Source organism: Haematobia irritans, chromosome 4 (genome assembly GCF_050003625.1).
Source record: "Haematobia irritans isolate KBUSLIRL chromosome 4, ASM5000362v1, whole genome shotgun sequence".
Classification (NCBI taxonomy): Eukaryota; Metazoa; Arthropoda; class Insecta; order Diptera; family Muscidae; genus Haematobia; species Haematobia irritans.
This window is the reverse complement of record NC_134400.1, coordinates 40773784-40798189: the sequence shown is the minus strand read 5'-3', so window position 1 is coordinate 40798189 and position 24406 is coordinate 40773784. Positions and strand designations below refer to the sequence as shown.

Genomic DNA, 24406 nt, shown 5'->3' with positions numbered 1-24406 from the left:
GAGCGCTCAACATCGGCCAAGACATGTTCTTGAATGAGTCTTTTGAAGTATTAATGAACAATCCTATTTAAAGGATCGAAAAATGTAAGTGCCCTCTATCTGATTTTTATTACCTCCTATTTCCTGTCTTTGACATTGAACATTGAAAGATATCGATTTGATGTTAATTCGTTCTCAAGTAATATTACTTTATAAAAAAATAAGAATTGATGATATGAACTGCTAAATTTAATGTTTTAATTTGGGAAAAATGCATGAGTACTCATATGTAGTTTAACACTCAACGAATGTGGCAATTTAGGGGCTATTGCAAGAGCCGGTCGAGTAATAGCCAAGGATGGGTTTTTAACCTATACGGGGTGGGTAGACCCAAGGATAATGTCATCAAATATCCTGAAGCCACTGGACTGGTGTAGAAATATGAAATGGAATTCAGATAAGTGAAATGAGAGGTATAAGTTTATTTGTTTTGTTTATAGTCCTGAAAGGAGACGAACCCATAGCCGGGTGAAATTAATGGCAACGTTCCATCCATGCCTTCTCTTTTTCACAGCTCCCTCGCTGTGGTGATTCAGGGCCATAACAACCTTTTTTGTTGTAGACTTTTTGATTTTTGCTACCGAAAATTTCGCAAGAGGTGCATACTGGCCTATAGCGACAACTAAAACATTTAATTTATTAAATAATTGTGTGTGTAAAAGTTTTAAGAGGTCTGTAAATAATCAACAATTTATTCGAGGAATATTTGGAACAAATATTAATGATTTTTAAAAGCGATTAGCTGGTTTACAATTTGTGTGCATTATGTTTCCCTACACTCTATACACAAACCTTTTTTGTTGTAGACTTTTTGATTTTTGCTACCGAAAATTTCGCAAGAGGTGAATACTGGCCTATAGCGACAACTACGTTATTATTTAATGACGATCCTATTTCAAATTCAATTCGATTCTGATTCTCTATCGGCAATCCACACTATACTGAATATAAACAACAACAATATTTATTCTAGAACTATCCGGAACTACTTAACACATTATTATCCTAGAATTTCGCTAATCTGGATACCTGGACATTGCGGTATTATCGGCAACGAGTTTGCAGATTATACCGCTAAAGACACTTTAAGATCACCTCTATTTTATAGATATAATCTCAATATTAAAGATACATCAAAAGGTCCCTGCAAACATTTTCTATCGAAAGTGTATCGAAGTAGTTTCGCCGCGGAAGATAAAACTTTCCCAGGCGATATCATCTTCTTATCGAATTAGGGTCCCCGTTCGGGAACAAATGTCCCACTACGCGATAGTGTTCTCGGGGAATCGAACCAGTGACTAAAAGTAGTTAGAAAAGCGATAGTTATTTTTTAAAAAATAAAAATGATGATCGGATGCACCGAGCATTGAACTCGGAACCTTTCGTTTTCAAGTCAGAGGCTCTCCCTCTGTGCCACCCACGCTCGTTGGTTGATAGTGGCTTTTTACACACATGTACTCTCAGTGAGGTGCTATTGAAAAATTAGCTATGTCGATGTATGGAGTCTATATTTAGATTTTTGATCGCTGTTAGAGTCGAATTTGTTTCGAAACGGAAACACCCCACGCGATAGTTGTTTTTATTGTTGCTGTGCTTGAGATTTTACTACCAGAAAACTTCCTGGCGATCCGAAGTAGTGACATCTTAGCGAAAGGCGATAAAACTATCACCCAAATGTTGGCAGGGGTATTACAGATATTTTTACTAAGAGAGACACCACATATTACCAAACTTCTCAATGGTACAAACGTATAAATGTTAATAGAAATTCTATACTTAACTTGTTTAAGGAACCATCACAGATAATAGCAAGAACAGATTGTATGAAATTGATCAGGATTAGACTAGGACACACCAGATTGACTCATGGCCACTTGATAAAGCTCGAAGAGATCCAGATATGCGAGTGTGATATACCGTATTCATTGCTATTGGAACATCTTTTATGTTATTGCCCTAAATTTGATACCATTAGAAACACAATTTTTCACAATTGCGATCCACTCGAATTAATTTCAATTCCTAAATTTAACAACATAACTAAAATCTTAAAATTTTTGAAAGACACATCATTGTATCATTATCTATAAAACAAAGAATTATCCATAATTACAAAGTATAAATGTAATAAATACATCTTGTGAGCTTAAGACCTTAGTTGTCATAGCCATTAAGCCATTTAAGTTATCAATTTCAATTGTAACTTAATAATGAATAAATAAATAAATAATAAATTCAATTCGAACATTAATTTTAATCAATTAATATCTCTTTCTAATTATCGATTATTAACATTTTGCAAGCATAAGATATGCATGACAAAACTGTGTTATTGGCACCCTAATGAAATCTACGTTGGAGTGGCTTTATGTTGTTTTATATCCTGGAATGCACTCTCTTACCGACATGTAAATGAAAATAAAGATTGTTTCACGGAATTTTCGGTAGAAAAAATATAAATGTGCAAACCTCACTTTAGCGAAATGTTTGATACCATTAGAAATATCTTCTCCAATAAGATATCCATGACCACTAGTTACTGCTTTGTACGGAAGTTATACCTCCGGTTAGAAAAGTTTTTGTACGTGTTGACTGTTTTATGGACACGATAAATAATAACAAGACATTGAGAAACCGGCTCTAAGTAAAGAAAATATCTGTTGTCGGTAGGTAGTTGGTTACATATTCAAAAATTTTGTAAATTCCAAATTACACAATAGAAATAGAACTTCGGATCATTTCACTTTTTGAATGTTTATTAATCTTAAAATAAGTTTACACATACGGATCTATATCTTTACTCTGTCGCACTGATTCGGTTTCAGCCCCAACGGCACATGCCATCAAAGCATTAACACTTTGCTCTTCACCAGCCTTATAAATGTATCCATTTGCTTTATCGATATGATTACGTAATCGCAACATACTCTCCGTACTTCTTGAATCCAGAAGATGAAATGAGACCAAAGCGTAATCCTCCACCATTGAGCATATGGCAGCATTTAGTTTTTTGTAACGTTTCAATGAGGGTGTGTCATCTAAAACTTCCATCAAATATTTCAAATCTAAAACATCTGTATAAAAATCCAAACTGAAATGTAATTTATCTTCATGTTTTTTAAGCAAATCGGCTTTGGAAAGAACATTCACATGAGGTAGACCCATACGCAGCATCATATTTAATGCCAATAGCAGAGTGGAGACAAATTTTGCCGGTTCAGAGCAGTAATGAGAGTCTATGAGATTTACTGTAACCAAGTGGTAGCCCTCTTTTTCAAGTCTTTCAAATATACGAGACAACGATGCATGATGGGTATACAGTTCCACTTGCCCGGGACAATCAAAAAGATAGTATTTGCAATTGCCGGACTGCTTTCGTAAGTTCGGTAAAAGCCAATCATCAATATGTTCCTCTAGAAATTCTGCACAATACATAAGAGCTCCATTTGGTCCCAAATGCATGCTATCCATAACATCCTGTACGGTAATTAAGTCCATTACATCTACACAAGCATTGTATTCCATGTTCTCATTGGCGGGATCCAGATTGACTATACCAACTTGGCGTCCTAACTCTTGGTAGAATTTAAATGCATTTTGACAATAGGTAGTCTTGCCACTGCCTGGTGGACCCACAATTAATTGTCCGTAGAGAGGATTGGTAAATTTAACTTTTGACGATTCTTGCAACATTCGGAGAAAATTATTTACACATAAACAAATTAAACAGCTGTTATGAACTCTGGGTTGAACCAACTTTGGTAACGCCGTTAAAAATGTATCTTCACGAAATCAGTTATACGCCGTTCGATATATAAGGTTATCAGGACCAGAGAATGAAGCCGACCCATTTTTTCCGGCGGCGGATGACACTAATTTTTTGCCTCCGGCGGCGGAGGCTTGATGGCTAAGCCGATATAAATACGTCTATTCGGCGGCGGACAATTATCCATTATAAAATCGATTTGAGGTAATCCGAATGGTAATGAGATTAGTTGTACAACCAAACTTACAATCAAATTTTCATTTCATTTACATTTTCTGAGCTAAATGGTTGCAAAGCTATTATAGAAAAATGATACTGATGGATTTTGGGTTGAAAGTTAAACATTTTAACAAAAAATACAACAATTATTAATAAATTTTTCTGATTTAAATCAATATTTTTGATTACTTGGCGGCTAATTATGAGTCGATATATTCGGCGGCGGCTTCGGCTGGAAGAAACTGGTCGGCGGCGGCTAAAATCGGCGGCGCGACTCGGCGGCTTCATTCTCTGATTCAGGACGAAATTTGTAATGGGCTTTATGCGCTTTACAAACTATCAGTTATTCCGGACGGAATGTCGGTGTTTGTAAAGAATCTTACAATGTGTCGGATCGATACGACTTGTCGGCGATGACTAAATAATCGGTAAATATGTTATCGATCCCATAAACATGAAGCAGTATCGATCCCTGCCAGCATTTCAAAGTTCCATTTCAACCTCATCGTTACCACAGACTCGTAAATGTCACTTCAACCATCATGAAAAGGTACATCAAAAAGTACATGCAAGTAATTTGCCATCCCTACTGTTAAAAAAGCCATTTTTTTGTGAAACGCCAAGCGCAACCAGCTTGTTATATTTTAATTAAATAAAAATGAAAATAAAGTTCTGAAAACATAGATTATACGCTTAAAATTGTGAAAGGTATATTGGTGAACAATTTGGTGATTTTCCAAATGGAATAAAGTGATTGTTTTTCAGATATTTTACAGACACGCTGCCTCCATGGAATAAAAACACTGGTTGATAGACGCAGCAACATGTAACTCGCTACTTGTAAATGTGATGTGATAGTGGTATAAATGTTATATTTTTAAGAAATTGTAAATGATTAATCAAATTAATAAATATCTAAACCAACGTGTTTTACTCGACCACAATGATTCTTGTACCACTATCTTAAAATGTGCTTTTTCTGATTGTTTGGAGGGTCTCTTATTGGCGTCGTTCTAAATTGATCTATAAAGGCACCTAATAATTGCACTCATGCGAAACCTTTTTGTAGTAACTTGGCGTGGTACAACTTCTCAATAGTGACGGCGCTTTTCCGACGAGTTTTTGATATCGTATATGATTGTTTTCGACGTAGTGGGGATTCTCAAAAGAGTCCCCAAATTGAAAAAATGTTGGCAGGGGATTATGCCTTCGGACTTAACTTAGTTATTCCGGACGACAGTGCTCGTGTCGAACATATCCCATATATTGTGCACATTATAAGTTAAGTCCGAAGGCATAATCGATACTGCTGCATGTTTATGGGATCGACAACACATTTACCGATTATTTAGTCATCGCCGACAAGTCGTATCGATTCGACACACTGTAAGATTCTTTACAAACACCGACATTTCCTCCGGAATAGCTGATAGTCTGTAAAGCACATTATCTGTGGTTTTAGTACTAAAAATGTGCTTTTTGCAACCTTGCCCCAATTTTCCTTGTAGATGAATGTATGTGTGGGTGTACACATACGGGTTTGTGTTTGTATTGATATATTTATAAACAGCTGTTAAATCCTCAAATCTACGAAATCTCGTTATTTTGCCAGTCCGAACACTTGAGATGTGTATATAGTAGAGCGCACGGTTACAGCGGAAGTAGAACTCTTTATTACTAAATGTCAATAACATAAGGAATACAATAAATGTCATAATACATAAATATATACAAATAGGGATATAATAGGATATGTAGATTACATGATAGTATAATCCCAATACTCCTCCTTAATCTGGATATTCTATTGAAGCCCCATTGCCTTTCTGAATAATTCCAATTTATTCTTTTCAAGCGGTTTTGTTAGGATATCAGCAACCTGTTCGTTTGTGCTTATGTAGTTCACTTTAAACTTTCCATTTTGTAATTGATCTTGCACAAAGTGATGACGAACATCAATGTGTTTAGTTCTGGAATGGTCTCCACTTGCTGATGCAATCGATATGGCACTTTGATTATCGCAAGCTATTTGCATCGATTTTGGACTCGGGTAAAAATGTGATTCTATACCACTCCACCATATTGCTTCTTGAACAGTTGCTGAAAGAGCAATGTATTCAGCTTCACACGATGAGAGGGCTACGGTTTGTTGCCGTTTTGAGCACCAGGATATGGCTCCCCCTTGAGCGATAAAGACATAGCCTGTCGTAGATTTCCTATCATCAACACTACCAGCCCAGTCTGCGTCAGTGTATCCGATGATATCACTTCTCTCATCTTTCAAGAAATTCAATTTTAATTTTGAGGTGCCACGCAAATACCTTAAAATATGTTTTACTGCTAACCAATGATGGGTTCCAGGATTTGCGTTGAAGCAACTCAATTTATTTACAGCGAATGTAATGTCTGGTCTAGTACATTGAGACAAATACATAAGACATCCGATAGCTTCCTGGTACGGAATATTTTCCATTTTCTTCATTTCCTCGGATGTGGTGGGACAGTCATCTTTTGAATATTTTTCACTTGCATTCATAGGTGTGCTGACTGGTTTTGCATTCTTCATTCCAAATTTTTCAAGAATGCTCTCAATATAGTGTTCTTGATCAAGAGAAATTTTACCTTCTTCACGAGTGATTCTCATTCCAAGAATTTGTTTCGCGGCTCCAAGGTCTTTCATGTGAAATTTACGGTTAAGGTGACCTTTTATATTCTTGAGCCATTTATCATTGTTACAGAACAGTAAGATGTCATCCACATATACAGCTACTATAAGTAGTTTGTTGTCTTCGAGTTTGTAAAATACACATGGATCATATTTTGACTTTTGTAGTCCACTAGCTTCTAGTACCTTGTTTAATTCTTTGTTCCAAACTCTGCTTGACTGTTTTAGCCCATACAATGCTTTATTTAGACGACATACTTTTGACGCATTATAATGATCCGTGTATAGCGGTGGCTGTTCCATGTAGATCTCCTCTTCAATATTGCCTTGTAGAAATGCTGTGATGGCATCCATTTGTTCAACTTGTAGATTTAGTTTTGCCGCGATTGCAAAAAGGTATCGTAGGGAACTATGACGTATAACTGGCGAGTACGTTTCATCATAATCCACCCCCTTTCGCTGCGAGTATCCTTTTATGACCAATCGCGCTTTATAACGATCAATGCTACCAGTGACGTCACGTTTGGTTCGAAAAATCCATTTACATTTGATTGCCTTGCGGTTTGGTGGCAATTCTGACATTGACCAAGTATTGTTTTGCATCAGAGATTGATATTCCTCTTCCATTGCCAGCTTCCAGTGATTCGCATCTGGCCGTGCCAATGCTTCTTCTAGCGTCGCCGGATCATCCATGTATGTCTGAAACAATTGTGATGCAGTATTTTGTTTATTTTTAAAATTAATTTCAAAATACTTGCCTTTAAATATGCGCCCCTCATCGCCGTGCTTAACCTTTTGTTGGGGAAACAATTTTCGGCTATTTGGTTGCAATGGAGGCGCCGCCAATCCAGAAAATCCAATAAAGTTGACTTCAGAACTACATGTTGAGTTACCATCTCCTTGTTCATCATTTCGTAAAATATTTTGTTGTTCATCATTTCGCAAAACAGCTGTTTCATACTCATCTGATGATGTACTTTCATTGCCAGTGACGTATTCATATAATCTAACGGGTTTCTTTCGGTTTCTTCCACTCCGTCTTAATGACTGTGTTGCAGTATGCTGCTGCTGAGAAACTTGTTGATTTGTTTTGTTTACGTCGTCCGTTGAATCAGTTGGGGTAATTTCAGTTTGTTGTTGTTCTGCCACTTCATTTCTGTTTATAATTTCAGTTTGACTTTGTTCTTCTAGTGCATTTTCTCTTAAATCTAGACCGACTTTGCTATGTTTTGTCTTGATCGCAAACTTCGCAGGAGTATCTGTAGATATGTTTTCATCAATGAATGATACATTACGGCTTTTGAACACCATGTTTTTATCCGGATCATAAAAACGGTAACCTTTTGTGTGCTCATCGAAGCCTACTAAAACACATTCTTTTGCTTTTACATCCCACTTTTTACGATTTGCATTGGGTATATGGACCATAGCATTTGTTCCAAAAACTTTTATATGTGACAGATCAGGTTTCCTGCCATTCCACGCCTCTTCAGGAGTGATGCCAGTGCCTTTCGATGGTGACCGGTTAAGTAAATAAACCGAATATGCTGCAGCTTCTGCCCAAAATATTTTTGGCAAATTTGCATCTGCTAACATACATCTCGCTTTTTCAACAATTGATCTGTTGTTGCGTTCGGCAACTCCATTTTGCTCAGGTGTATGTACATTTGTTGTTTGGTGATCTATCCCATTCTCTTTTACTATGCGCCGAAAGGTTTTGTTTACAAACTCCGTTCCATTATCGGTGCGTATGGTTTTTAGTTGTTTACCACTTTGTCTCTCCGCAAAACACAAAAATTCTTTAAATTTGGCAGCAACTTCACTTTCACTTTTCGTTGGAAGAAAATAAATAAAAATTTTTCGTGTTTTGTCGTCGATAAATGTTAAAAAATATCGACTTCCTCCAAGAGAATGTTCTTCCATTGGGCCGCAAACGTCACAATGTACCACCTCGAGTATCTCCGAAGCTCTATGTGCATTTTTGTTGAATGGCAATCTAATTTGCTTACCCATTGGACAAATTTTACAATCATTCGCGTTGTCATTCGAAAATTCTATGCCAGTTGCTAAACCATTTTTTAGTTTTTGTAAACTTTTGAGGTTAAGATGACCCATACGTCTGTGCCATAAATTGTAACTTGCAGTTGCCCCACATGCAAATGCTTTATTAGTGGTTTTACACTCCAATTTAAACAGACCGTTTATATGTTTTCCTGTAGAAATTACTTTGTTTTCCGGGTTCAACACCTCAACACCGTTTTTGCTAAATATAACACAATGACCTCTCTTCACAATTTGACTTACCGAGAGTAAATTAGTTGACAAATCAGGAATGTGCAATACATTATTTATTTCTATGTCTGTGTCATGACAATCAGGACGTATTGTTGATGTACCAGACGCTTTTATTTGCATTATCCCTTTATTTGCTGTTGAAACTGTTCCAGTTTTTGAATTAATGTTTGTCAACAAATCCGAATTGAACGTCATATGTGATGTAGCACCAGAGTCAAAGTACCAATCGTTGTTGTTGGTTGTGTTTAGCGTCGAAAGAGCAACAGCTGAGTACGCATCATATTTTCTATCACTGCTGTCAGATGTTGGGACTTTCGTGTGACAATATTTTGCTATATGACCATATTTCTGGCATTTCCGACATTTCGGGCCTTTTTTGTTGTTTACTTGTTGGAACTTTCTTTGTGAAGCTTTAAATGCAGATGTTTCGCATGCACTTGGTATTTCTTGCAGAAGTTTTACCTTTATGCTATCTCCAGTGATGCTAATTCCTGAGTTTTCCAAAGCCATAATCATTGGTCGGTATTCATCGGGTAGTCCAGCAAGTAACAATGAGCCAACCCATTCTTCACTTATCGTGAAACCAATACCGTTCAAAGATTGTGCAGTCGTAACAATTTCTTTTACATATACTTCCATCGATCCACAGCTTGCAAGAGACGTTGTGATCAGCTTTCGCAATAATGCTACGCGTCGAGTCAGTCCAGAATCTTCGTATGCTTTTGCTAGCTGGTTCCAAAGGTCTTTTGCTGTTTTTACATTTTGTATGTGAACATAACATACCGGGTCGATTATCAACGTCAGCTTACTTTTCGCTCTCCTGTCTTGATCTGGATTCACATCTTTTTTTGGATTTCCCTGTTCATCGACTTCATAATCGATCGTGGTAGTCCAAAGATTATCTAAATCCAAATAAGCCTGCGCAGCAATTTTCCAGGTGGGATAATTTTCTCACCCAAAAAGTCTTTCGATAGACAATCCTCCTGTATTACTTTCCGGCTTCGACATGTCGAGATTAGATTGATAATTTAGGATGAATTATAATTTTATTTCTAAGCTGGGAACATAACCTATAGTAGAGCGCACGGTTACAGCGGAAGTAGAACTCTTTATTACTAAATGTCAATAACATAAGGAATACAATAAATGTCATAATACATAAATATATACAAATAGGGATATAATAGGATATGTAGATTACATGATAGTATAATCCCAATAGTGTAAAGAGATTTTGGTTATAAATAGCGAGATTTCCTTCTAGTGCGAACGTAGTATTATAACGATATCTTGGATATATCTGAACATATAATCTGGACGTCGGATTCGTTCAATCATTAAGTATACCCGATTGAAATGCCTATGTTTGTAAAGTAACTTAAAGAGTGGGCAAACACTAAATATTGCCGGCGATAAATGTGTTATCGATCACATTAACAAGCTGCAGTATCGATTACGTCTTCGAACAAAACTTATACTGTGGACACGAGTATTATCGTATAGAAAAACTTATGAACTGAGCGGCGTATTATATTACGAATGGTCATTGCGGTGAACAGAGAGAATAAAAGCACAAGAGAACGAAAATCACACTTCCACAAAAACAAAAAATTTCAACCGTATAGATGTCGCACAATGCCTGCAGCTTGGTTATTACCAACGTTGCGGTCGAAGCGCTGTTTTGATAAATTCTTTATGAAGGCAGTTATAATTTTAAATTGTTTGCCAAAAAATTTAATAGAATGAAGAGATTTATATAAAATAACATTTGTTATTACAAAGTAGGTTCTACATCCTATTTTCTTTGCGTTTCGTAAAGCCGGCAGAGAACTGAACTGGGTGACGCCGACGCAAACTGTATGATATTTGAGAGAAGCGTCGACAAAAACTGTATGATATTAAGGAAATTTTCCCCATGACTGCCACCTACTGACGCCATTTCGCTTCACAGTTTCGTCCTCTTGCATTTTTATTCTCTCTGGCGGTGAATACATATAGTGTTGCCACTATTTTATTATTATTAACACCGTCACACATCTCTTTTGATTTGGCTACGGAGTTCACTTTGGGAATCGAAAACGCACACACTTACAGTGAAACAGGGAGGAGGAAGTGCGCTCGTCGGTCGCGATAAAAGTGCTAGTGTTAATTTTTTGAAACAAAAATATATATTTTTGCATATTTTTTTTATATAAATCCTAAAGTATTTGACTGATTTAGTTTTACAATAACATTATGGCTCAACAGCAACAACAACAACCAGCCTATGAAAACAGTGAGTGTTTTGTAATAGAAAATACCATTTAATAATTTTCTATTTAGAGTAAAAAAGTGATACGAACGAAATCTAAATCTATTTTTATCCACACCGGCTGTTTTTTGTTCAATAAATTAGTCATATTGGTGAAATAGGCCAAAGAGATATATAGTTGTTATACATGGAATAACAACAACAACGAATAAATAAAAGCATAACATAGGTGGCTTTTTGTTCATATGCTATGACCATAAATGGAAATGATTTTGTTTTGCAAAGAGATACAGAGTTGGAGTGAGGAAGAAGTTAAAATGACTGCGCTAGATTATTTCTTTGACCGGCGACCGGTACACTACAACTCCGTCTGCCTTCTCCAGACCCGTAACATTTTTTTACAGCTGTAGCGCTTTAGCTAAACCGGCGTTTGAATTATGCGATTTTCGTGTACTTTTCCTACACCTTGTTATCTGTAACCGCACCCACAAACGTGCTGAGGTGGTACTTCGCTTTTTCACCGGATTTGGGCATCAAGACACTCCGATTTGACAGAAATTCCAAATCTAGATGTATTTAAGTCCGTAAATAGATGTGCCGAATATAATGTGAAAATTTTGTCAAAATTTTATATCTATAGAAAATTTTGTCAAAATTTTATATCTATAGAAAATTTTGTCAAAAATTTATATCTATAGAAAATTTTGTCAAAATGTTATATCTATAGAAAATTTTGTCAAAATTTTAATCCAGCCAACTGCACTCAAATCGATGATTTGAAAGAAAGAGAGATATGTTTGTACGACTTTATTTCGGCATAAGCCGGCTATCATGTAAAACCTTTTTTCGGAAGGTTCAAGTTTGGTTCACTTTTGGGTTTAGTGAACTGCCTGAATTTATTCTGATAATTGGTTGATAGTTCTGCTGCAAGTAGAGGATTTTATATTAATAGAAAATTTTGCAAAAATTTTATTTCTAGAGAAAATTTTTTCAAAATCATATAAAACCTTTTTTCGGAAGGTTCAAGTTTGGTTTACTTTTGGGTTTAGTGAACTGCCTGAATTTATTCTGATAATTGGTTGATAGTTTTGCTGCAAGTAGAGGATTTTATAATTATAGAAAATTTTTTATTTCTATAGAAAATTTTGTCAAAATTTTATTTCTAGAGAAAATTTTTTCAAAATTTTATATTAATAGAAAATTTTGTCAAAATTTTATATCTATAGAACATTTTGTCAAAATTTTATATCTATAGGAAATTTTGTTAAAATTTTATATCTATAGAAAATGTTGTCAATTTTTTTTATTTCTATAGAAATTTTTTTCAAAATTTTATTTCTATAGAAAATTTTGTCAAAATTTTATATCTATAGAAAATTTTGTCAAAATTTTATATCTATAGAAAATGTTGTCAAAATTTTAATCCAGCCAACTGCACTCAAATCGATGATTTGACGGTGGCAAAGGAAAAGAGATATGTTTGTACGAATTTATTTCGGCATAAGACGGCTATCATATAAAACCTTTTTTCGGAAGGTTCAAGTTTGGTTCACTTTTGGGTTTAGTGAACTGCCTGAATTTATTCTGATAATTGGTTGATAGTTCTGCTGCAAGTAGAGGATTTTATATTAATAGAACATTTTGCCAAAATTTTATTTCTAGAGAAAATTTTTTCAAAATCATATAAAACCTTTTTTCGGAAGGTTCAAGTTTGGTTTACTTTTGGGTTTAGTGAACTGCCTGAATTTATTCTGATATTGGTTGATAGTTTTGCTGCAAGTAGAGGATTTTATATTAATAGAAAATTTTGTCAAAATTTTATATCTATAGAAAATTTTGTCAAAATTTTATATCTATAGAAAATTTTATTAAAATTTTATATCTATAGAAAATGTTGTCAAAATTTTATTTCTCTATAAAATGTTGTCAAAATTTTATTTCTATAGAAAATGTTGTCAAAATTTTATTTCTATAGAAAATTTTGTCAAAATTTTATATCTATAGAAAATTTTGTCAAAATTTTATTTCTCTAGAAAATTTTGTCAAAATTTTATTTCTCTAGAAAATTTTCACAAATTTTATTTCTCTAGAAAATTTTGTCAAAATTTTATTTTAATACAATAAGCCAGAAAGGCCAATAATAGCGCATTGCCTCTATAACTAATTAATTATATAAAATCTAAAATAAATTTACTATTTAATTAAAGAATAATATAATAATATATTTAAAAAAGTGTAGAATATATAAGTGCAAACGAAATAAGCGAAAATAAAGCAAATAATAAAATTAAAACTAATAAATAAAAAATAAAAATATGACTAAAGGTTCAAATAATATCCACCAATACTTATTCCAGAAAATAAGGATAACTACCATTGGCAATGACAGACATCTTTATTAATTAATTTATTCTTCTATAAATCATTCATTTCGAAAACACTGTAACAAGAGTTGCTTAAACTCTGTAACAAGAATTGTTATACAAAATTTTGTCAAAATTTTATATCTATAGAAAATTTTGTCAAAATTTTATATCTATAGAAATTTTTGTCAAAATTTTATATCTATAGAAAATTTAGTCAAAATTTTATATCAAAATTTTTTTTTGTCAAAATTTTAATCCAGCCAACTGCACTCAAATCGATGATTTGACGGTGGCAAAGGAAAAGAGATATGTTTGTACGAATTTATTTCGGCATAAGCCGGCTATCATATAAAACCTTTTTTCGGAAGGTTCAAGTTTGGTTCACTTTTGGGTTTAGTGAACTGCCTGAATTTATTCTGATAATTGGTTGAAAATTTTGCCAAAATTTTTTATTTCTATAGAAAATTTTGTCAAAATTTTATTTCTAGAGAAAAATTTTTCAAAATTTTATATTAATAGAAAATTTTGTCAAAATTTTATGTCTATAGAAAATTTTGTTAAAATTTTATATCTATAGAAAATATTGTCAAAATTTTTTATTTCTATAGAAAATTTTGTCAAAATTTTATATCTAAATTTTATTTCTAGAGAAAAAATTTTGTTAAAATTTTATATCTATAGAAAATGTTGTCAAAATTTTTTATTTCTATAGAAAATGTTGTCAAAATTTTTTATTTCTATAGAAAATGTTGTCAAAATTTTATTTCTCTAGAAAATTTTGTCAAAATTTTATTTCTGTAGAAAATTTTGTCAAAATTTTATTTCTCTAGAAAATTTTGTCAAAATTTTATTTCTATAGAAAATTTTGTCAAAATTTTATATCTATAGAAAATTTTGTCAAAATTTTATTTCTATAGAATATTTTGTCAAAATTTTATTTCTATAGAAAATTTTGTCAAAATTTTATTTCTATAGAAAATTTTATCAAAATTTTATTTCTATAGAAAATTTTGACAGTTGTTTTTCTTTGGTTTACTTTTATTGAATCTCTTACTCGTTTTCTTCTCACATGTACTACTTTCCATCCACATTCATTTCCGGTGGGGTTAGGCCTTTCAATTTGTTTGTTACATTGTAAAATGCTTTGCGTGTTTGTTTTAGCATTGCCTAGTAATTTATATTCTTAATTTTCTTTTCTCATTTTACATTTTACAGAATTCATCTATGCAACTTTACCTCGTACACAACGTGGCCAACCCATTGTTTTGGGATCTGATCCCAAAGGTAAAAATTTCCTTTATACCAATGGTAATTCGGTGATTATTCGTAATATTGATGTAAGTATGTGATTTTATGTATATTTTTATATCTGTTCCAAATTCAATCTATTGATATGCAATATAATTTATAAACACTGCATTTTGTTTGAAAATGTCCATCATATAAAGTGAGCGTCTAAATAAAGTTTACATACGAATTTGTTTCAAAATAATTTTGATTTTAGCCGTTATATCTACGAATTTTATACGAATTTTTTTAATTTTGTAATTAGGTCTCTATTTACTCAAAAATCAAAAATTAAAAATTGGAACACTACTGAAACAAAACCTTTGAACACTTTATTTTGCCGCTCACTGTAGGTATGTATCCGTAATATACTTTATGGTATACTTTACAGAGTAAAGATTTTTGATTTGGATTTGAGCATTTGCGTTCCATTTTTCAAAACCCCCCAAAAAAAAGAAAAGCCTAAGGAAATTTAGACAGTTCTTTTTTGGTTGTTTGTATTGATGTTATTATTATTGTTGTTGTCATCATACTTTGCAGCCATAGCCAAACATCCATCCTCCCATCCACCCACGCACACCCAAATTCATTTGTCCGCCTTAACGCGCTGTTTCACCAGACTTTTGCCGGTAGTGTTATAGTCTATATGACTGAGAAATAGATGACGTTGTGATTGCCTTGCCTATACCCGCAACAGCTGCCCCACATTTATGTGAATGTTTTTTAAATGCACAACAACCATGTTTAAATTTAGTACATGCATAGCGTGTATACATATATCCCACAAAATCGCAAGAAGAAAAAATTAAAAAAAAAATTTTTCTATTTGGAATGACTCCAAAATAAATGTCGAAATTTTTGGTTTACTCTTCCTTTCCAAGTAAATGAGTTCTTTGGAAGAACACAAGTGTGTCTGTGTAAGGCAGTGGTGTATAGGCATATACTCCTAATTATACTACCATAAAAAGAAAAGCAGAATTTTGGAAGTTTTCCGTGTACTCGCATCTCTGAAAATTTGTTCTATAGAAAAATATTGAAAAAAATTTCTATAGAAATAAAATTTTGACAAAATTTTCTATAGAAATAAAATTTTGACAAAATTTTCTATAGAAACAAGTAAGGAAAGTCTACAGTCGGGCGGGGCCGACTATATTATACCCTGCACCACTTTGTAGATCTAAATTTTCGATACCATATCACATCTGTCAAATGTGTTGGGTGCTATATATAAAGGTTTGTCCCAAATACATACATTTAAATATCACTCGATTTGGACAGAATTTGATAGACTTTTACAAAATCTATAGACTCAAAATTTAAGTCGGCTAATGGACTAGGGTTGAACACAATGTTAGTAAAAAAATATGGGAACATTTAAATATGAAGCAATCTTCAGGAAACTTCGCAAAAGTTTATTTATGATTTATCGCTTAATATGTATGTATTAGAAGTTTAGGAAAATTAGAGTCATTTTTACAACTTTTGGACTAAGCAGTGGCGATTTTACAAGGAAAATGTTGGTATTTTGACCATTTTTGTCGAAATCAGAAAAACATATATATGGGAGCTATATCTAAATCTGAACCGATTTCAACCAAATTTGGCACGCATAGTAACAATGCTAATTCTACTCCCTGTGAAAATTTTCAACTAAATCGGAGTTAAAAATTGGCCTCTGTGGTCATATGAGTGTAAATCGGGCGAAAGCTATATATGGGAGATATATCCAAATCTGAACCGATTTCAACCAAATTTGGCACGCATAGTTACAATGCTTATTCTACACCTTGTGCAAAATTTCAACTAAATCAGAGTTAAAAATTGGCCTCTGTGGTCATATGAGTGTAAATCGGGCGAAAGCTATATATGGGAGCTATATCTAAATCTGAACCGATTTCAACCAAATTTGGCACGCATAGCTACAATGCTAATTCTACTCCCTGTGCAAAATTTCAACTAAATCGGAGCAAAAAACTTGGCCTCTGTAGTCATATGAGTGTAAATCGGGCGAAAGCTATATATGGGAGATATATCTAAATCTGAACCGATTTCAACCAAATTTGGCACGCATAGCTACAATGCTAATTCTACTCCCTGTGCAAAATTTCAACTAAATCGGAGCAAAAACTTGGCCTCTGTGGTCATATGAGTGTAAATCGGGCGAAAGCTATATATGGGAGATATATCCAAATCTGAACCGATTTCAACCAAATTTGGCACGCATAGTTACAATGCTAATTCTACTCCCTGTGCAAAATTTCAACTAAATCGGAGTTAAAAATTGGCCTCTGTGGTCATATGACTTTAAATCGGGCGAAAGCTATAGATGGGAGCTATATCTAAATCTGAACCGATTTGGCTGATATTTTGCAAGGTTTTCGAGACTCATAAAATATTCGGATGTACGGAATTTGAGGAAGATCGGTTGATATACACGCCAATTATGACCAGATCGGTGAAAAATATATATGGCAGCTATATCTAAATCTGAACCGATTTTTTCCAAAATCAATAGGGATCGTCTTTGAGCCGAAACAGGACCCTATACCAAATTTTAGGACAATCGGACTAAAACTGCGAGCTGTACTTTGCACACAAAAATACATCAACAGGCAGACAGACAGACGGACAGACAGACAGACGGACATCGCTAAATCGACCAAGAATTTAATTCTAAGCCGATCCGTATACTAAAAGGTTGGTCTATGATTACTCCTTCTTGGCGTTACATACAAATGCACAAACTTATTATACCCTGTACCACAGTAGTGGTGAAGGGTATAATACAATTTTGACAAAATTTTCTATAGAAATAAAATTTTGACAAAATTTTCTATAGAAATAAAATTTTGACAAAATTTTCTATAGAAATAAAATTTTGACAAAATTTTTTATAGAAATAAAATTTTGACAAAATTTTTTATAGAAATAAAATTTTGACAAAATTTTCTATAGAAATAAAATGTTGACAAAATTTTCCATAGAAATAAAATGTTGACAAAATTTTCTATAGAAATAAAATTTTGACAAAATTTTCTATAGAAATAAAATGTTGACAAAATTTTCTATAGAAATAAGATTTTGTGAAAATTTTTATATAGAAATAAAATTTTGGGAAAATTTTCATAGAAATAAAATTTTGCAAAAATTTTCTGTAGAAATAAAATGTTGAGAAAATTTTTATATAGAAATAAAATTTTGAGAAAATTTCTGTATAGAAATAAAATTTTGGGAAAATATTCCATAGAAATGAAATTTTGGGAAATTTTCTATAAAAATAAAATTTTGACAAATTTTTTTATAGATATAAAATTTTGCACAAATTTTTTATAGAAATAAAATTTTGCAAAATTTTTTTTATAGAAATAAAATTTTGCAAATTTTTTTTACAGAAATAAGATTTTGACAAAATTTTCTATAGAAATAAAATTTTGAGAAAATTTTTATAGAAATAAAATTTTGGGAAAATTTTGTATAGAAATAAAATTTTGACAAAATATTTTATAGAAACAAAATGTTGACAAACTTTTCTATAGAAATAAAATTGTGCAAAAATTTTCTATAGAAATAAAATTTTGACAACATTTTCTATAGAAACAAATTTTTGTAAAAAAATTTTATAGAAATAGAATTTTGAAAAAATCTTTCTATAGAAATAAAATTTTAACAAAAATTTTTTATAGAAATAAAATTTTAACAAAATTTTCTATAGAAATAAAATTTTGAGAAAATTTTAATTTGATTAAAAAAAAATTAACTGTATGTTATCAAGACAAAGATAAAAGATTTTTTTCAAGAGCAATTGTGTAGTCATGTTTTGTAGTAGCAAACAAAAGAACAAATGGACATTAAATAGTGCATGTCACAGAATGAAAGCCTATATCAATTGATTTCCTTTCAACTGTTTCTGGGTTTTGTATGATATTTTTTATGCTGGGTTAATATCTAGCCCATTCACTCACTTTTATCAATAGGGAGGGCAATCGTCGTTACGCTACACTTATCTTTTATCATTGTTGTACATTTCATATACATAACTACATATCTAAATACACACTTACATATATTGTTATATTTCCATTTTGTGTAAATTTTTCTCCATTACTTTTCTCTTTCCTATAGAATCCCGCTATTGCTGATGTTTATACGGAACATTCATGTGCCGTCAATGTGGCCAAATATTCTCCAAGTGGTTTCTATATTGCATCTGGAGGTGAGTAATGATCAGAGTATGTATATGCCTCTCAACATTGAATGTGGGGTGTAATTAGTTTGTCTTTCCGTTTGTAATAGTTGGACTGATTGGTGTCCAACCATTTAAAGTAGAAATATATTTTTGATCAGTGTTTGTCAAAATTTTATTTCTGTAGAAAATTTTGTCAAAAGTTTATTTTTATAGAAAATTTTGTCAAAATTTTAATTCTATAAAAAATTTTGTCTAAATTTTCTATAGAAAGTTTTGGTCAAAATTTTATTTCTATAGAAAGATTTTGTCAAAATTTTTTTTCGTTTTTGTTGTTTTTTTGATCTCAGCTTAAAGCCATGCATTGACTAAACTACAAGTGTAGCTTAACCAACAGAGGAAAAGTATGCTTGTCAAATTTATTTGGGCAAAGCCCTATAGACTGCAAGATGGTTGGATGGACGCACGTTCCGAATTACCACATTCCTCATCAGCATCCTCTACTTGCAGCAAAACTATCAGAATAAATTCGGGTAATTCACTCAACCCAAAGTGAACTACACTTGAACCTTCCGAGAAAAGGTTTGATAGTCGGCTACTGCCTAAACAAATTTGCAAGCATATCTCTTTTCCTTTGCCAAACTGAAATCATCGATTTGAATGTAGGGTTTGTTTTTGAGCGTGCTTCCTCTATCTTCATTCGTTTTGTTTGTTATTGTTGGTTTCTCTTCAATCATTATTGTTGTTTTTGATCTCAGCTTAAAACCATGAATTGACTAAACTACAAGTGTAGCTTAACCAACAGAGGAAAAGTATGCTGTTATTTCTTTAGAAAAGTTTCTATAGAAAATTTTTGCAAAATTTTATTTCAATAGAAAATGTTGTCAAAATTTTAATTCTATAGAAAATTTTTGCAAATTTTTATTTTACTAGAAAATTTTTGCAAATTTTTATTTTACTAGAAAATTGTTGTAAATTTTTATTTCTGTAGAAAATTTTTGCAAAATTTTATTTCTATAGAAAATTTTGTCAAAATTTTATTTCTATAGAAAATTTTGTCAAAATTTTATTTCTATAGAAAATGACTTAATAAAGTTTGCGGGATCTCTGGGTAAACTACTCGGCCTTCCCTCGTTTGACCAATCTACCCAAACTTGTTGTATTTCAGGTGATGATAAATGTTTGCAGATGTACACGAATCACCAGATTTGTTGCTTGTTTTCAAAATATCAGCAATGATTATGGATTCGAATATGATTCATTCTTTGCTTTTATTTATGGGGTGGCAATTGTGTGTGTGTAGCTTACAAAATTGTATAAATTTGATTTGCTATTTCTGAAATAAATTAGGGTATCCGCCAAGAATTTTGTAAAATACTTTTTTCTTATCTCATGGATTATCACTTTTATCTGAAATGATTAAATTCACTCGGCATTATTGCTTTTACAATGGGTACATAGAGAAACGGAAGTCAAAACTAATAAAACATTGGTATCTTATCGAAGATTTTTTTTTAATATTCCCCATTGTTGGTCAAACATTAAAGTTTAGCATTTTTATTTCATATAGAAATTTAAAACTTTAATAGTGATTCATCATCTATGTCATGGTCTAGCAATGTTTTTGTGTAATATAAACCCATCTTTAGATTGCATGACTAACCTCTGCTCATGCATTTCAGTTAGAAAACATTCATAAGCGATGAAAATTGGAGATAAATCATTCACGGTTGCCACAGTTGGTAGAATTCTACCGAAAGTGGTAGATTTTTTGCTGTTTGGTAGATTGGTAGAATTCTTGATTTTTGGTAGATTTTGTAACTTATTCTTCTCCAACATTTTCTATAGAAATAAAATTTTTTAAAATTTTCTATAGAAATAAAATTTTTCAAAATTCTATGAAAGCTCCATATGTTATAATGGAGCTTTCATAGAATTTGTGGATGAGCTTAAATGTCTTGGTGTGGTTGTTGATAGGAAATTAAAGTTTGAAAGTCATATTAATACTATTATTTCTAAGGTTAACTTTACACTTAGGAAACTGTACAATACAGAGCTATGTCTCCCTCAATATATGAAGAAGAAAATAGTACATGCTTTGATAATGCCTCATTTTCTTTATTGTGTTGAGGTTTACTCGGGTACTTTTACTTATATTTTAAAGAAACTTAGACTTCTTTTTAACAGAGTTATTCGATTTATATATAACGTGAATTTAATGCCCTGTTCCTGTATATCGAACGAAAACCAGTTCGAAAGAAAGGCAGTCACTCGAATTCGAATGAATTTGGGTTTTTCTATTTTTGAAAGTTCGATTCGTTTGTATGAGAATACATTGATTATTAAACATGAGTATTTTTAAATTTTTGGCCTGAGAATTCATTCAAATGTTAACAATGCTTTTACTTTTTTCTTGACACTTATTGTATATGTTCGTTTACTACTCGACAACAAAATATGAAGTGACTTGCCTTTCGAAATAAAAGAACAAAAATCATTTTTCTTTCGTTTGGAATACGAAAGAAGGCTTTCGTTCGATATACAGGAACAGGCCATAAGGCAGCATGTTACTCAATATGTTATTGAATTTCTTGGATGTAAATTTTTAGAATTTTTAAATATTAGGAATCTGCTCTTCTACAAAGTTTTTAGAAGTCAGGAACCTGCTTTTTTGATTGAATTATTCCAATTATGTAGATCGGTCAGAAACCCACAACTTCGTTTACCATGGCTTACTCCGTTTCAGGTTAGGATCGTTTCAGGTTAGGGTAGCCCGTGCATTCAATGTTTTGCCAGTTTCCTTAAAATCGTTTCATTTATCCTTGAATACATTTCGCAAAAGAATTTTTGATTATTATTGTTCAAGTCAGCAGCATTAATTGCACATGTTTACATGGTATTGCCCAAAAAAAAAAAAAAAAAAAACAAAACAAAAAAACAAGAATAAAAATAAAAAACAAAACAAAAATAATAATAAAATTAAAAATAAAAAACAAACAATATATTAAAACAAAAAAAAAAAAAATTAAATAAAATTAAAAAGAAAAAAAAAAATAAATAAATAAAAAAAATAAATAAATAAAAAGCAAGTCTAGAAAATAATATAACAATATTTATAGTACAACCTTTGTAAGTAGCCATTTGCGAGTAGTAATCAATTCCTAATTATCAGTTCATTTTTTTGTTGCTTTTTATATACATACAGCTGCGGTCAATATAATAGCACCACGCATTAATTTATACTTATTCCGTTTGCATCGGGATAACTATTGGGCCAATTTGGTTCAAAAGAACATAATAAATTAGTTACTGTTTCTGGTTTAATATCATGAAAAATTATTTGATTTTTTATTAATTTTTAATTCACTAATTGACAAAAACAAAAAAAGCTTACAAACTAGCCAGTCAAAATAATAGTACTTCAGTTCATTTTTAACGAAAAATAGTGGATTTTTTTTAAAGTAAATAAAAAAATTCAATCAAAATATCTTATTATTAGTTAATTCAATATTTTAAAACTTCATGCAATATTTTGTCGCGTGCCCTTTGTTGGCTATTACCGCGGCACAACGCTTACCCATGGAATCGATTAAATGTTGACATCTTTCCACTTTTATGGAACTCCAAATTTTCTGAACTGCCTCCCAGAGACCTTCAACGCTTGTTGGTTTTGTTATAGATCCACCCTTCTTTAGGTCTGTCCACAGATTTTCGATCGGGTTCAAATCGGGAGACTGTGCATAACACTCCATTACATTGACAGAATTGTCGTTGAACCACTTTTTTGCCATTTTACTGGTGTGTTTTGGATCATTGTCTTGCTGGAATACCAATACCAGTGCCATTTCGTAGGAAGCATATGACAGCATAACTTCATCAAGGATTTTTATATAAACCTATGCATCCATAACGCTTTTGATCAAATATATGGGACCGACTCCTTGATACGAAAAACAACCCCATACCATAAAACTTAGACCTCCATGTTTTATTGTTTTTGTTGTAAATTTTGGGTTGTATTCGCTCTTAGGTGACCTACGAACGTAGGATCGGGAACCCTTTCCACCAAAAAGGACAATTTTAGATTCATCAGTCCACTGTACATTTCTCCACTTTTCCTTAGGCCAATTTTGATGTGCTTTGGCAAAAGATATCCTTTTAGCAACATGCTTAGAGGAAAGGAGCGGAACTTTTCGAGGACTACAGGCATTGAGGTTGTTGGCTCGAAGTCTGCGACGAATAGTTTCCACGCTTGCCGGCACATCCAATACTTTTTTCAGCTCCATAGCTGTTGTAAATAGATTTGCTTTAGTAGTCCGAACTAAACGTTTTACCACTAAGGGTGACAAAACTGGCTTTCTACCACGAGTTTCAACTCTTTGCTCATATCTTACGGCATTTACTATCATCTTATTGGAACAGTCTAGCAATTCCCTTATTTGGGAATACGAGTTACCCTCGGACACAAACTTTTTTATCAACTCACGTTTTTCCGGTGTACAATGCTTTACGCGACCCATGCCTATATAATTTTTATGAATTTTTTACGTAATTTTACAGAAAGTACAATAAAAAATATTTGTTAAATTTTGCAAAATAAATTTAAAACACGTTACTGGTGCTATTTTAATGACTGCACTGAAGTAGACCTTTTTGTAAATGACTGTTAATTTCTAAGGAACCGTTAACTATGTTGAGAGGAAAATATTCCTCTTAGAAAGGGTAAACAGAGTATTAACCCTGGACAGTCATCCTTCGTCAAAATGACGACGCACAATTTCAATTTCCATCTAAAATGTATTTTAGTCGATTGGGAAATGATAAATTTAAGCTATACTAATTAAACTATTTTATGAATTTTTGTTGTATACTAATTAAAAACATATTGAATAAGAAAATATTCTCAAATTTGGTTCTCATTTTTGCTCACAATTCAAATTATAGCGTCTTTAAATATGCCGTAGTCAAAATGACGAAGGATGACGTTAGTGTACAAAAAATAAGGATGACTTTCCAGGGTTAAGTCATTGCTGAGTTATTTTATTTATTTATTTATTTATTTATTCAGTCATCAATACAAAGGAAGCCAATAAAGGCCTATTATACATGTATTGTAGTAAGAAATCTATGTGTAGAATATATGAAATAAAAGCTTAAAAACTAAAGTATTTCAGATTATTTATAATTTGGATGGCTCCCCAGCCACATGAAATTCATACAAGATATGTACAAAAAAAGTAATAGATAAATGATCCCATGATGCCAGCAAATCATAATAATAATAAGCTACTCAATACTATTAAAATATTGCATAATCCTCTTTCTATAAGATTCG

At 32.2% G+C, this 24406-nt stretch overlaps 3 protein-coding genes across 3 annotated transcripts in view; 1 reads left to right on the top strand and 2 right to left on the bottom strand.

Annotated features, from left to right (window-relative positions):
• Positions 1 to 2777: 2777 nt before the first annotated feature.
• Positions 2778 to 3786, bottom strand: LOC142234306 (GPN-loop GTPase 2). Its single transcript, XM_075305406.1, has one exon. The coding sequence runs from the start codon at positions 3730 to 3732 to the stop codon at positions 2815 to 2817; it is 918 nt and encodes a 305-aa protein (XP_075161521.1). The 5' UTR covers positions 3733 to 3786; the 3' UTR covers positions 2778 to 2814.
• A 5104-nt stretch (positions 3787 to 8890) lies between these two features.
• On the bottom strand, positions 8891 to 9992 carry LOC142235369 (uncharacterized). The gene is made up of 3 exons (XM_075306624.1): positions 9977 to 9992; positions 8994 to 9934; positions 8891 to 8902 (listed from the first exon to the last, which is right to left on the bottom strand). The coding sequence occupies exons 1-3, from the start codon at positions 9990 to 9992 to the stop codon at positions 8891 to 8893; spliced, it is 969 nt and encodes a 322-aa protein (XP_075162739.1).
• A 1072-nt stretch (positions 9993 to 11064) lies between these two features.
• Positions 11065 to 24406, top strand: part of flr (actin-interacting protein 1 flr) — a 30655-nt gene continuing 17313 nt past the window's right edge. The window contains exons 1-3 of the mRNA XM_075303596.1: positions 11065 to 11259; positions 14817 to 14938; positions 19011 to 19101. Of these exons, the coding sequence (XP_075159711.1) occupies positions 11220 to 11259; positions 14817 to 14938; positions 19011 to 19101 (253 nt within the window). The 5' untranslated portion in view covers positions 11065 to 11219. The remainder of the gene's footprint in view (positions 11260 to 14816; positions 14939 to 19010; positions 19102 to 24406) is intronic.